The 12,492-nt window shown below is 37.8% G+C and overlaps 2 protein-coding genes across 5 annotated transcripts in view; both read left to right on the top strand.

The window, feature by feature from the left end:
* Positions 1–2,608, top strand: part of LOC146487429 (TNF receptor-associated factor 3-like) — a 58,127-nt gene extending 55,519 nt beyond the window's left edge. For 2 of the 3 annotated variants that reach the window (XM_085087877.1, XM_085087865.1), the window contains one exon: positions 653–2,608. In XM_085087877.1, the coding sequence (XP_084944003.1) occupies positions 653–1,762 (1,110 nt within the window). In that variant the 3' untranslated portion in view covers positions 1,763–2,608. The remainder of the gene's footprint in view (positions 1–652) is intronic. The other variant, XM_085087873.1, reaches the window with a different exon arrangement.
* The window catches only part of LOC146487431 (TNF receptor-associated factor 3-like), a 53,731-nt gene extending 41,274 nt beyond the window's left edge, over positions 1–12,457 (top strand). Inside the window, exons 2-7 of one of the 2 annotated variants that reach the window (XM_085087984.1) lie at positions 4,959–5,082; positions 5,692–5,848; positions 7,628–7,786; positions 8,317–8,472; positions 9,277–11,651; positions 11,684–12,457. In XM_085087984.1, coding sequence (XP_084944110.1) covers positions 4,959–5,082; positions 5,692–5,848; positions 7,628–7,786; positions 8,317–8,472; positions 9,277–10,323 — 1,643 coding nt within the window. In that variant the 3' untranslated portion in view covers positions 10,324–11,651; positions 11,684–12,457. Of the gene's footprint in view, positions 1–4,776; positions 5,083–5,691; positions 5,849–7,627; positions 7,787–8,316; positions 8,473–9,276; positions 11,652–11,683 lie in introns of those variants that run through there. The other variant, XM_085087976.1, reaches the window with a different exon arrangement.
* Positions 12,458–12,492: the final 35 nt, after the last annotated feature.

Genomic DNA, 12,492 nt, shown 5'->3' on the forward strand with positions numbered 1-12,492 from the left:
AGCCGGCCCATTACCACTAACAATTTTGAAGAGATGAAAAGATAAAGTTAAACATTCGAAGAATGTGTAAAATATGAAAATATCTGCCTAGTTTGCACAAAAAACAATTACCAATGGATAAAACATGGTTTTAATAATGGGCCCGGCCGCGAGCAGTTGGAAATCGACAAACGGCTCTTGTTGATATTCATTCATATACTTGGATCGGCTGAGTGGCATGTGGTCTGAAATAAGTGATTTTTGGGTGTCCGGGTTCTTCTTAGATATGTTAGGAAAATGCATTTTGTATTAAGTGTAGTCTGTATATCACGGTGCTCATGATAGAGGAAATCAGGTTTTCTGACTAAACGTACTTTAAAGACAATCATTTGTCAAGAAACTTTCATTGATCATACCCATGTTGATAGTCACTGTAATCTGTTTCGTTGTTTCTGTATGAATACAAATTTATTTCAACAACCAAGAGACATTGTTTAGAGGTCTTGAATCAATACTGTATTGCACTGATGACTCGATGTTTTTTTCCATTGTGCTACGTCTTTTCTCTATCCTGTATTCTAAGTTGTATATCAGAGAACCGTCTTTCTTAGTTCGATTTCTTCTTTCATCAACAAAAAAAGCAAATTGAAATTCAATATTTATATTTTTAAAGGGAAGAAAAGAAAACCGTCAACAGCACACCAAGGATGGTATTGAGTACCATCTGGAATTGATGAACTATACAAGTCAAGAAAACAACAGGAAAAACAAGGAAATGGAAGATGAGCTCTCTCGTTTGCAAAATGACAACAATGCACTGCAACAGCAACTTCGAAACCAAACCCAGGAACTCGTTGCAGCAAGAAACAACATTCAAACACAAGGAACTAAAATATCTATGATTGAACAGTCAATGAGTGACCAGCGAAGAGATTTGGAAAAACTTTATCTTGATTTAGAAGCTGCCGGACGTGGAGCCAACGGAAATGTTATGTCTTCTCAAATGGAGGAAATTCTGAAAACTGTAAGGCAACATGAGACACGAGTTAATAACTTGCATAAAGAGCTGGTGCTTCTTAAAGGGACCACGACGATGCCAAAAGATTCCGAGCCGAGACCCAATTTGGCCACATCTCACCATGCATGCGAGCGGCGGTTAGACAGAACCGAGCACCAACTAGCATTGCATGAAATTCAACTGTCCGATCAAGATCTTAAGGTTCAGATTTTGCAGACTATGTCATACGATGGAGTGTACCTTTGGAAGATTGATCAATACAGCCGAAGATTTCAGGAAGCTGTTTCTGGAAAGACCTCATCGATTTACAGCCCTCCGTTCTACGTTGGACGGTTTGGATACAAAGTGTGTGCCTGCCTTTACCCTAATGGTGACGGAATGGGTAAAGAGACGCATGTGTCGGTGTTTTTTGTCATCATGCGAGGTGAATACGATGCGTTGTTGCCATGGTCGTTTACTCAAAAGGTTCATTTTAAACTTCTGGACCAGGACAGAATCAGAGACGCGTATGATTGTTTACGGCCAGATCCGCAGAGTTCAAGTTTCAAGAGGCCAACATCAGATATGAACATAGCGTCGGGTTGTCCGACATTTATATCTCACAGAGAGCTCCGCCAAGGTGGATATGTCCAGGGAGATACCATTTTTGTAAAAATCATCGTAGACATATTAAGTCTTCGAGGAGATAAATATTTTGACAACGACAGCGAGCAGCATTTGCGGAAGAATCTCCCAGCCATAACGCACCCTGATAATCAAATATAGGCAATCTCGTATCCCCAAGCTCTTTCGTTAGGGGTTGGTCGCCTGGAGATCGAAAAAGAAAACCTAGGTTTTTTGTTACATTATTTCTTTTGTTAGACCTTACAACCGAATGGTACATTGATGACTGACATTCGATGATCTATTTTGATTGACATGTAATTTGTGATTTGTTTTTTGTATGTTATATACGCTTTGCTCGCGTATCAAGTTTAGTTGTTGAATTACGCTTTTCGAGTAGATTTCAATCGTTTTTTATTTCGCGTGGTTTTCTTCTGGGTTTGTTTTACTACCACATATAACTGGATAACCGTTTGGACGACTCAGCAAAATTTCTAATGAAAATAAATTTTACTAGTTCACCAGTAGTACGCCGTTTTTAAATCCAAGTCACAACTGAGGAATCGAAGTTTAGAATCATGTCAATGTTGTCCTTGAAAGCACTTTTTACCTCCTGAGCGGTTTTCTTACTGAACATTAGGCCTTGGATCATAAGCAGTAGTCTATTGAATATGGCTTGTAGTTGCTGCCAACGCTTTACAGACTGAAAGATATTAAAATAATATACTCATATTATGTAGTACTCAAATAGGTTACTTAGCTTTTCTACCACCTGATGAAGATTATGTATAGCCGAAATATTGCGCATTAGCCAGCTGTGCGAGGTCGTAAGACTGTGGAATCGTTAGGAAAACTCAGACCAACTTTCGAAGACCAAGGTTGCTTGTATCTCAAAAAAAAAAAAAAAAAAAAATGTTAAGTTTTAAAATCTATCTTAAGAAAGATAAACCATATCATCACTGTAAATTTAAGCCAGTAGATAGAAGCACAATTACTAGTGCCTACTTGATCAGCCTTGTATCCTTCTAGTAGCATTAAACAAAATTTTAAACAGTAGATTGGTTCGTTGTGTTTTACCACCGCCCTTCATTTGCTCCTCGTGAAAATTGAAATCTATTTTTTTTTGTCATTATAGTATTGACATGTTTCACCTTTGAAATATGTATTTCTATAAATGGTTTGAACCCAGGAGTTATGTCATAAGAACGTAAATTATGATCATTCGGGTGATTGTAGTCCCGAGAAGGCCTGTTTGAGGTGACTGACGTTTCTACAACCTGAGCGGAAGTCATCTTCAGAGTCAGGGGCTTGACTCCGGAAGATGACTTCCTCTCAGATTGTCGAAACGTCAGTCATCTCAAACAGTCCTTCTCAGGACTACACTCACCCGGATAATTAATATCTACATACTTTAAAATGAATGATTTATAATGTTTTTAAAACAGAAAGAAGGCATCAAGTTTAAATGTAAAATTGTTGATATTTTGAGCCTTCCTTGCGTTTGAAACTCCACGCTAGATAACGGTTCGAATATCGATGCTTTGTTCTAGATGAGCCTTCCCAAAAATCACAACCACGTTGAGAAACACATGCTAGTACTTAATCTTTGAGACAAGCATATGACTACTGGCTCGTAAATGTCCTGTGAGACAGTAGAACCAACCACCCCCGCCCCCTCTTCACCCATTCACCCAATCCCTTTTTGCGCATCATTGTTGCCCTAAATGAAAAAAAATGCAAAGATATGCGAAGAGTACTATTCTCCTCGCGGGTATGATCATAGAAACTGAAAAGAAGAAGAAGAAGAAGAAGAAGAAGAAGAAGAAGAAGAAGAAGAAGAAGAAGAAGAAGAAGAAGAAGAAGAAGAAGAAGAAGAAGAAGAATAACAACAACGACAAAACTCGATACAGCAGCGAAACTCTTAGCCTGCGCACACGTTTCGCAATTTTCAATACCCCGGTCCGTAGTAGAATTTTTGTTCGACTGATCGTATATCCTATACAATGGAGATCAGTGCTTCTAAGTACGTTGTCCACTGTTAGCAACGCTATCGGTGGAGTTGAGCTACCCATAATGATTTTTTATTCATGAAGAATTTCAAAGTTGTAAGGCTTCCGTGGTTTGCAATATTCCAATAATACATTACATTCTGTTCTACAAATCGTGTCGAATATGAATCAGCCATATTTCAACATATGCATGTATATAGGATCACTGTAAAGATCTGTTAAAGTAAGTAAACGTATACAAGTAAGATATAACGCACCAGGTAAAAATATGGCTCAACGGCGAGGACTTTATCAACCGCGATCTCCTACCTTCAAGGTGGACGTAATTCAGCTACACCACTGACAGGCGAACAACACTAAAAGAGGATGAAAAGCACGACTAAATCTTTATTCCTCACTAAGATCACGAGGTGGCTCACTCAACATGGAGAGTCTGAGTTTACTTAGGATCGGCTAACAGTGATAATAAATTCGAAGACCGTAATTCTGACTAGTAAATGAGCCATAGTTTTTACATAGGAGGACTGTGAAGCTAGATGGAAGAAAACTGGAAAATACAAGAATACAAAAGAAGAATACAACTCCTCTCAGAATGACTGACAACAAAAGCTATAATTTGAAGCTGCAGCGAAACTCTCGGACTTGGCTATCTAGTATTTAAATTTTATATTTTTTCTTGCCCATTCCCATTATATAATTCCTGGCGTATTTCCGCAGTTGAAACAGGAATCCAGAGGAAGTCCAAAATAGGCAAAGCAGAGTTAACTATTACCATTTTTATGGTCGCTATTTTATTATGTAAAAGAGATCATATATATTTACTGTCTGATTAATATTAAAATTCCCCTATTAGGTCATGGTTTCGAATCTTCCATTTAGGGGATTCCCCCCTGCTAAACGAATTAGCCAATCACCTTGTGACTGTCGTGACTGATCACGTTCTTCCGGTTTCAACCATGAGTTATTATGTCTTATAACTTTAGATTAGTGTTATGGCCGATAATGGTGTTATATTAGCTGCTTTCCGAAAGAAGGCTGTGGTGGCGTCCGATTCAATCCTGAGTCTGAATTCCTCTTAAGGTATGATCACAAAATCCAGTGTAGACGACTTCTTTCACTGCTGAAACATGACCATGCTAATCTTCACGCTTGCTCATGCATATGATGTAAGCGTGACAGGTAAAGCGGAACCTGTGACTTGAATGTGCTTAAACTAAAACTGAAACGGGGAAATGAAATTTCTCTCGCCGGAAATAGTATAGTTTTTACCGAGTTACATAAATAACAGTGTTAAGCGTAGTAAAAACATTTTGAATTGTTAGCCATGTGTATAACAGACGATTATCTAGTTCAGTTTTGCGATCAACCAGATGAACGATTAACGTGTCCAATCTGCAAGAGAGTTTTCAATGAGCCCTGGCAGACATCTTGTGGTCATCGATTCTGTAAGAAGTGTTTGGAGCCACTCCTCAGGTATTTTACCTTAAAGTATAATGATTATCTGGTTGACTTTTTCTCTTGTTCTTTACCTTTTTTAAAAGAAATTGGTCGGTTTTTTACCTCATGTTCTGAAGTGGTATTTTGACTCCGACACTATCGAGCTTAATTGCTTCGTTTTACATTTTGCATTATGTTTTTCGATCTCATCGGTGCATATATAGTTAAAACGACTAACTTTTGCGTTACTTGGTGTTAATCAGCTCTTTCCAAAACAAGACGCTAATAGCTCATAACTGAATGTATTGATTATTTCTTTGCAAATGCTTTCATAACATGTAACGTTGGGTTCGAAGACACCACCAACGTCTGCCTGTTTTGGCAAGTTTTGTAGACAAATTAATGAAATCAACCCTTGCGTTGACAAGTCTTCCATGCTGCTTAAACTATACATCGAAAGGTCGGGGTGGTATTTACGAAATAACCAGTTGCGAAATAACTTAGATGCTCCTTACTTTTCGTAGTGATTTATTTATGAAACAAAAAAGTTTAAAGGACTACGCGGGACATGTTCCTGAAGTTTTCCACCATCGCCTATCGATACCCGCAGACTGTTTGTTTACTTCCGTATTGCTCGACTTTCAGGCCAACAAGTTTAAGGTGCCCAGTGGACGGGGATATAATTTCTCAAGAGGGATCTTTTCGTGATAAATGCTGTGAAAGAGAAATACTCGACCTCAAATGTTTTTGTCGACATAAAGACAGAAACTGCGACTGGAAAGGAGAACTTAGATATCTAAAGGTAAGTATTTGGTTTGAACTTCTATGTGGGGATATTTGTAGCTCATGATCTATTTTTGAACAGCGAAGAGACGTTTCATTGTCTGAGATATCAAGCAGCGATAATTATAAGCTCTCGAGAGGCAATGCTGCAAGACGTTTAGCAACGTAGCCTTCCGTCCTACATTTTTGATAGTGAAATTGCTTGCAAGGGGTCGCAAGGCAGCCAACACTGCCGGCGCCTCTAAATCCGAGGGCTTCCTATCGAATGATAGGCTGTTCGGAATTCCTTGTGCTCTTTGAACTGAGAGATAATTAGCTGGTAACACTGTTTGTCTTCCCTGGACAGGATGCTGTTCTGTTGCCGGGTTAATCCCAAGATGTGCTTTCTAACTTTCCCTAATTGTTGGAGGGTACGCTTTTATAAACATGGATTGAGAGAGAGAATGTAAAATGAAATTGTTTCAGTTACTAAGAAAACAACAGGGCGACTGATAACAGGTACTATACAGTGGACTATATACGTTTCTCGAACGTCCCAGTCAAATACGAAACAAAAACTACTGAGGAATATTGGACTCACGAAATAGTTTCAGAGCCTGTTTAATATCTCGAAAGTACCAAAAACTATCGAAACTTTCGAGAAACAAGCAGAAGGTTCAAGCCTTAATCGTCAGCTTGAAAGTCCGACCCCCAAATCACAAGACCAAAGTTTTTCCATCGCGCGCCTTTGCTATTGTGTGGACTTGCTCTTTGGATTCTGAGGTAACAAAAATGAAACATGAGTATTTTGTCAGCCGCCCTGAGATCGACAGGTGCCATTCCGCCTTGTTCGGTTTCCATTGTCAGGGAAATTCCCGCCTAAATTTTCGACACTTGTTTGGATTCTGAGAAAACAAAAATGAAACATGAGTATTTTGTCAGCCGCACTGAGATCGACAGGTGCCATTTCACCTGGTTCGGTTTCCATTGCAGGGAAATTCCCGCCTAAATTTTCGACACTTGTTTGGTTTCGTCCCGTGTAAGTGGAAGGGATTCTCAATCAGAAATTTATTTAAATTAGGTAGAGGTTGAACGGAGCAAATTTAAACAATACTCTAACAAAGGAAAACCGGCAACTCTTTAGGATATAACCAAGAAAGACTTAAAGCTGTAGATTAAAGTTTAAACAAGTGTTGATAACTACGCAAGAACCTCTCTCACACACATATATTTTTTGGTCCCAAACTAGCCAAAATTTTTGGTTTAGCAAAGAACTCCGTCTTATTGGATTATAATATTTTTTTTCTTTTTTAGCGGTGGTTAGCTCGAAAGCTAAGCTCCTCCGACCACCGTACACTTCTACCAAAGCCATTAACTTCTTTCTTTTCTCCTTTTATTTGTTATTTTATTCCTATGTTCCTATATACAATGCAAATACTATATCCAAGTGTAAATAAACTGAAACCTGAACCTGAAACCTTCTCACTCTTACTCCATATCCTGGCCTGGTAAAAAAAACTGTTGATAACAGAAGGGCGATTCACTGCCTGTTTTATTGGGACCTATAGTAACTCCAAATTAAGTAATTCCGAACCAGTGTTAGCATCAGTGCTCACAACACTGAAGACGGATCTTATTGTTATTGCTGTGACTGATTGCACTGTTGTTTAAATCAAACTGGTTTATTTTAGTTTCAACAAAGATTTATCCAGAACTTATATGGTAGCCTCTTGATGATCTTAACCAATATCACTAGAAAATTTTATTTAAAAAAAAAATATATATATCTATATATGTACATTCTTTTATATATCCAAAGGACCATGAAAATGGTTGCCAGTTTGGTGATGTACAGTGTCAAGCGTGTGGTGAGACGATGGAAAGAAGGAATCTTGAACAACACGGAATAACTGATTGTATCAACAGGGCAGTGGCATGTACGTACTGTGGAGGGAAAGTTCAACATTGCAACATGAAGGTAGGGAATGATTACTATTTTGACTAAAGAACGGACAGCTTTCTTAAGGACAGGGAAACCGTACCATTCTGTACAGTTTCACTTCATTTCACACAACGGTAACAATCTTTGTCCTCCAAACGTGACATTTGAATAGTTTCGGATGAGACTAATTTTCTTTACGTATATATGAGCAGCGGCTTTTGTTATCGCGTTGTTTTTATCTCCGATCTCTGTTCCTTCATTTTCGATCGTCTTGTTTATCAGATAGAAAAAGAAACATTTGAATTGATACTGCAAGTATTCAGAAGTAGCAGGGAAAAATACCATTGACTAAAGTTGCTATCTCCGATATACAGAAACCGTATTTCTCTTTTGAATTTAGTTTCCGGCGAAAATGTATCAAGAAATATAAACGAAAGAACATGACGTTTCGGTCTCATCCCGTCGTGTTCTTGCGTTAATATTTCTTTTAAAATGTTTTTCTATATCTTCTTTAACTAAATCTATCAAAAAAGTCGTTAATAAAGCTATTTTTTGTCCTTCCTTAGGGTCATCTAGAAGTCTGCCTCAAGTTCCCGGTCATTTGCAGTTTAAACTGCGGTAAAGAGGCGATACCACGTGGCATGTTGGATGAACACCTGACTAAAGATTGCCCTAAGGCAGAAGTTCTTTGTCCGTTCTCTCTTCATGGTTGTGACTTTAAAGTAAGTAGTTTATTGTTTTAGAGAACCAATACGATATAACATACTACATTATAGCAGTGCACTGAATAATAATAATAATAATAATAATAATAATAATAATAATAATAATAATGATGATGATGATGATGACGATGATGATGAACATTGATGTTTCAAATCTGAAAAAAGTTCTTGAGACCCGAGGGCACGGCCTGCAACTTGCCCTTAATTGAATATTGATTAATTAGGAGCATGCCCAAAGCTGCGAACACTGGTTAAATAATAACAACAGTAGACAACCTTGCTCTGTAATACTAGCCTGTGAACAGCTCCTGAGTGGGATGTTAGGTGAAGAGAAAAACCGAGCCCACGAATGGATAGCGGTTGTTTCTTTTCTCCAATCTACGTTCCTTTCATTTTCTATTGCCTTGTTTATCAGATAGAAAAAGAAACATTTGGATTGATACTGCAAGTATTCAGATTGGCTTTGACTAAAGTTGCTATCTTCGAAAAACAGAAGTTGCTATCTACAGAAAAACCGTACTTCCTTTGGAATTTAGTTTCGAATATGTACCAAAAGCCATTAGGCCTCCATTATGTAATCTTTCACAAAAGCCCTTTTTAAACCTTACACGCAAGTTAAGTCAAGTATGGATAAATGGCGTCAGGAAATTCGTCCACACGACCCATGATTTACTTACACTATCAACTCACTTTTTATGCTATCTTTAAATGTAGTTCTGCAATAATTACTCAGGCCTAAAAATGAAAAAAAATAAGAAAAGTTATTAAAAATATTCTCCGTCTTTTGTTAAATTTACACAGGGAAAGAAAGAAATAGTAAACGAGCACGTCAAAAACAGACTCGAGCTTCATTTGGAAATGATGAACCAATCAACTCTTGAGAGCCATAGGAAGAATGCGGAGATGGAGGAAAAGATATCCTTTCTGGCAAGTGAGAAAAATGCCCTTGAGCAACAACTTCAAAGCCAAAACGAAGAACTTGTAGCTGCAAGAATCAACATACAGACGCAACAAACAAAAATTTCCATGATAGAAAAGTCAATACATGGCCAACAAAACGACCTGGAGAAACTGCACCGCGATTTAGAAGCTGCCGGGCGTGGAGCTACCGGAGCGAACGGAGATCCCGTGTCCTCTCAAATGGAGGAAATTTTAAACACTGTGAGGGAACACGAGATGCGAGTTAACAACCTACAAAGTGAGCTGACCCGTCTGAGAGAAACCAGGCCGACCCCAAGAATCAACGAGCCAAGATTCAGCTCTGGCCACCAACCGTGCGAGCGGCGTTTGGATAAAACTGAGCATCAGCTGGCGTTACATGAAATTCAACTCTCTGAGCAAGATCTTCAGATTCAAATTCTGCAGGCTACATCATACAATGGAATTTACCTTTGGAAAATCGACCAGTATAACCGAAGATTTCAAGAAGCTGTTTCTGGCAAAACTCCATCGATTTACAGCCCCCCGTTCTATGTAGGACGCTTTGGTTACAAAGTGTGTGCCCGCCTTTACCCCAATGGTGACGGAATGGGTAGAGGAAAGCACGTGTCTGTCTTCTTTGTAATCATGCGGGGTGAATATGACGCTTTGTTACCCTGGCCGTTCACCCAGAAGGTCAATTTTAGAGTTATTGACCAGGACAGGGTCCGAGACGCCTTTGATTCGTTTCGTCCAGATCCTGCCAGCTCTAGTTTTAAAAGACCAAGATCAGACATGAACATAGCATCAGGCTGTCCGACTTTGATGACCCAGGCAGAGCTCCGAGAAGGAGGATACGTCAGAGATGATACCATGTACATTAAAGTTTCTGTTGACATGGCGAATCTTCAAGGTGAATTATGGAGGTAATTTTCGTGCGATTGCCGCAAATCCGTGGCCAACCTTAGTCGAGCTTCTGTATTCCATTGATAGTGAACTAATCAGTTGCTCCTTGTGAATGATATATATCTTATAATCTAACGGGGACAATGGAACATTATATTCACTAAAAGTTTATTCGAGATCATTGCAAAATATTAAAAAAAGATGTATTCCCATAAGTATTTAAAGTCGCTTATTTTTTGTGAAGACAGTCCCCTAGTTCAGTCGATAAAGGAGCTATTTTTTTACGATTTAATGCTACTGGTTGATGTTTCAATCAAGTTAGAAGTAGTTATTATTTTAAGTAGATATTAAAATAATATACTAATAGGTCCATATAGAATACAATATAAGATATTAAGGCAATTAAAAGATAAAAAGTATTTTATAAAACTTATGTATTTAAAATCGTATGCATTTTCGTTTCAACACCCCTTGCCTCTGTGTAATAGTGTTAATTTTTCTTGTAAACGTAAATATACAGGATATTACACGACGGTGCGAAGATACTAATTTTATGAAACTAAAATTCATCTTAAATTGAACACAACCGTGTAATTTTCTTTTAATTATATAGACAAATCTATCGCTCGCCATTTTCCACCGATTTTTGCATAAACAACCGTGAAAAAGCGGTAAATGACGCTATCAATATCCTCACTACAGCTGCAGTGAGGATATGGAAAATACACCACTTGAGTCTCGGATGTAGTTTCGTATGAATTTTACGAGTGGTGTATTTTCCAGTAAAACACTCGTGTCTATATAATAATAGTATCATCTAAAATACTAAGGGAAACTGTACTTCGAAGTGCTCTGTTCAGAAGCAATAGTTTTTATTTATACTCGTGTATTCAGTAATTATATTGACCTGGCGGCGATGTACAACCTTTATTGACTGTAAATAGACAGAGGACAACATTAGATTGGTTAGATGTACGTTTTCAGAAGGGGTGATTTAGGGGAGGGGAGGGGAGGGGAGGATTTTAAGTGTTAAAGTTAGACGTAAACCATAAATCTAGTCCGTTAACGTGCGTTTTATTACCAAGTTGATAATAAGGAAAGCACCAAATATAAACCATACATTTTTTTCATTAAAGGGCGTTAGAGAAACGCCTAGACCCGGAAGAGAGTGCTTTATGTTAACACCCATTGAGTGCCCAAATGCCCGAAGTGTTTTATGAAGACAAAATAACAAATGCATACGCAATGTTTCTTATAGTTTTTTTTTTTTTTGGGGGGGGGGGGGGGGGGACAGAAAAAAAAATTAACTATTATTTCTGGTCTCTCCTAACTTAAGTTATTTATAGACAAACGTGATTTCCCAGGGGGGGGGGGGGGGGGGAAGCCATGAAAAGAATTATAAGTAAAAGTTATCGGTTAAGTGTATTTAATATTAGGGAATATAAGATTATTTTAAATCACCTGATACTCATGGTGAAGATTTTTATTTTTAAATGAAAACTAAATTATTACTGAAGGGAAATAAGGGGCTTAACTAGCCTGCAACATTAATACAGCTTGTCAACAAGAAACAATTCTCACTCACAAAAAAAAAACTTACTTTAAGGTGATTCCTTACAAATTGCCCAAAACATTTCTCTTAATTTTACTGTTTGTTTATGAGCCGTCAGCACTTTAAAAATGCAATAAAAACAGTAGGTGACCGCGCTTGCTTGAAATAATAACTTTCAAATAGGAGTCTTTTCGATACATTCTTGCCATACAGATTGCATGGGGCATAAGTAGAAATTAAATATAAATTTATAGGCAGAGAAACATGACATGAAGTAGTATTGAGCCAAAGGGTTTCCTGCCTACGTATCCGCAGCTCATCTCCTTTAATTTCCACCCATTTCTTACCTACTTTTATCATTACAAATAAATGAATTACCTGAATAGTATAGTGGTCGGAATAATAATTTTATTTGAGCTTTATTTTAGTTGCTTAAAAGAACGAATGTGTGTACTTATCTACCTATTTATATTTACTAATTTATTTATGTTTCTCATAATTATTCTCTTACACAGCCCGCCTCGATTAGCTCTGCTATATGCGGGCTGTGCATTCCTGTAAAAGATATAAGTATATTAAATAAAGTTGTTGCTGTGATTGTTGTTATTTTGCCTCTATTTTTTTCTCTAGTTACTCACTAT

Source organism: Pavona decussata, unplaced genomic scaffold (assembly GCF_977016875.1).
Source record: "Pavona decussata unplaced genomic scaffold, jaPavDecu1.1 SCAFFOLD_16, whole genome shotgun sequence".
Classification (NCBI taxonomy): domain Eukaryota; kingdom Metazoa; phylum Cnidaria; class Anthozoa; order Scleractinia; family Agariciidae; genus Pavona; species Pavona decussata.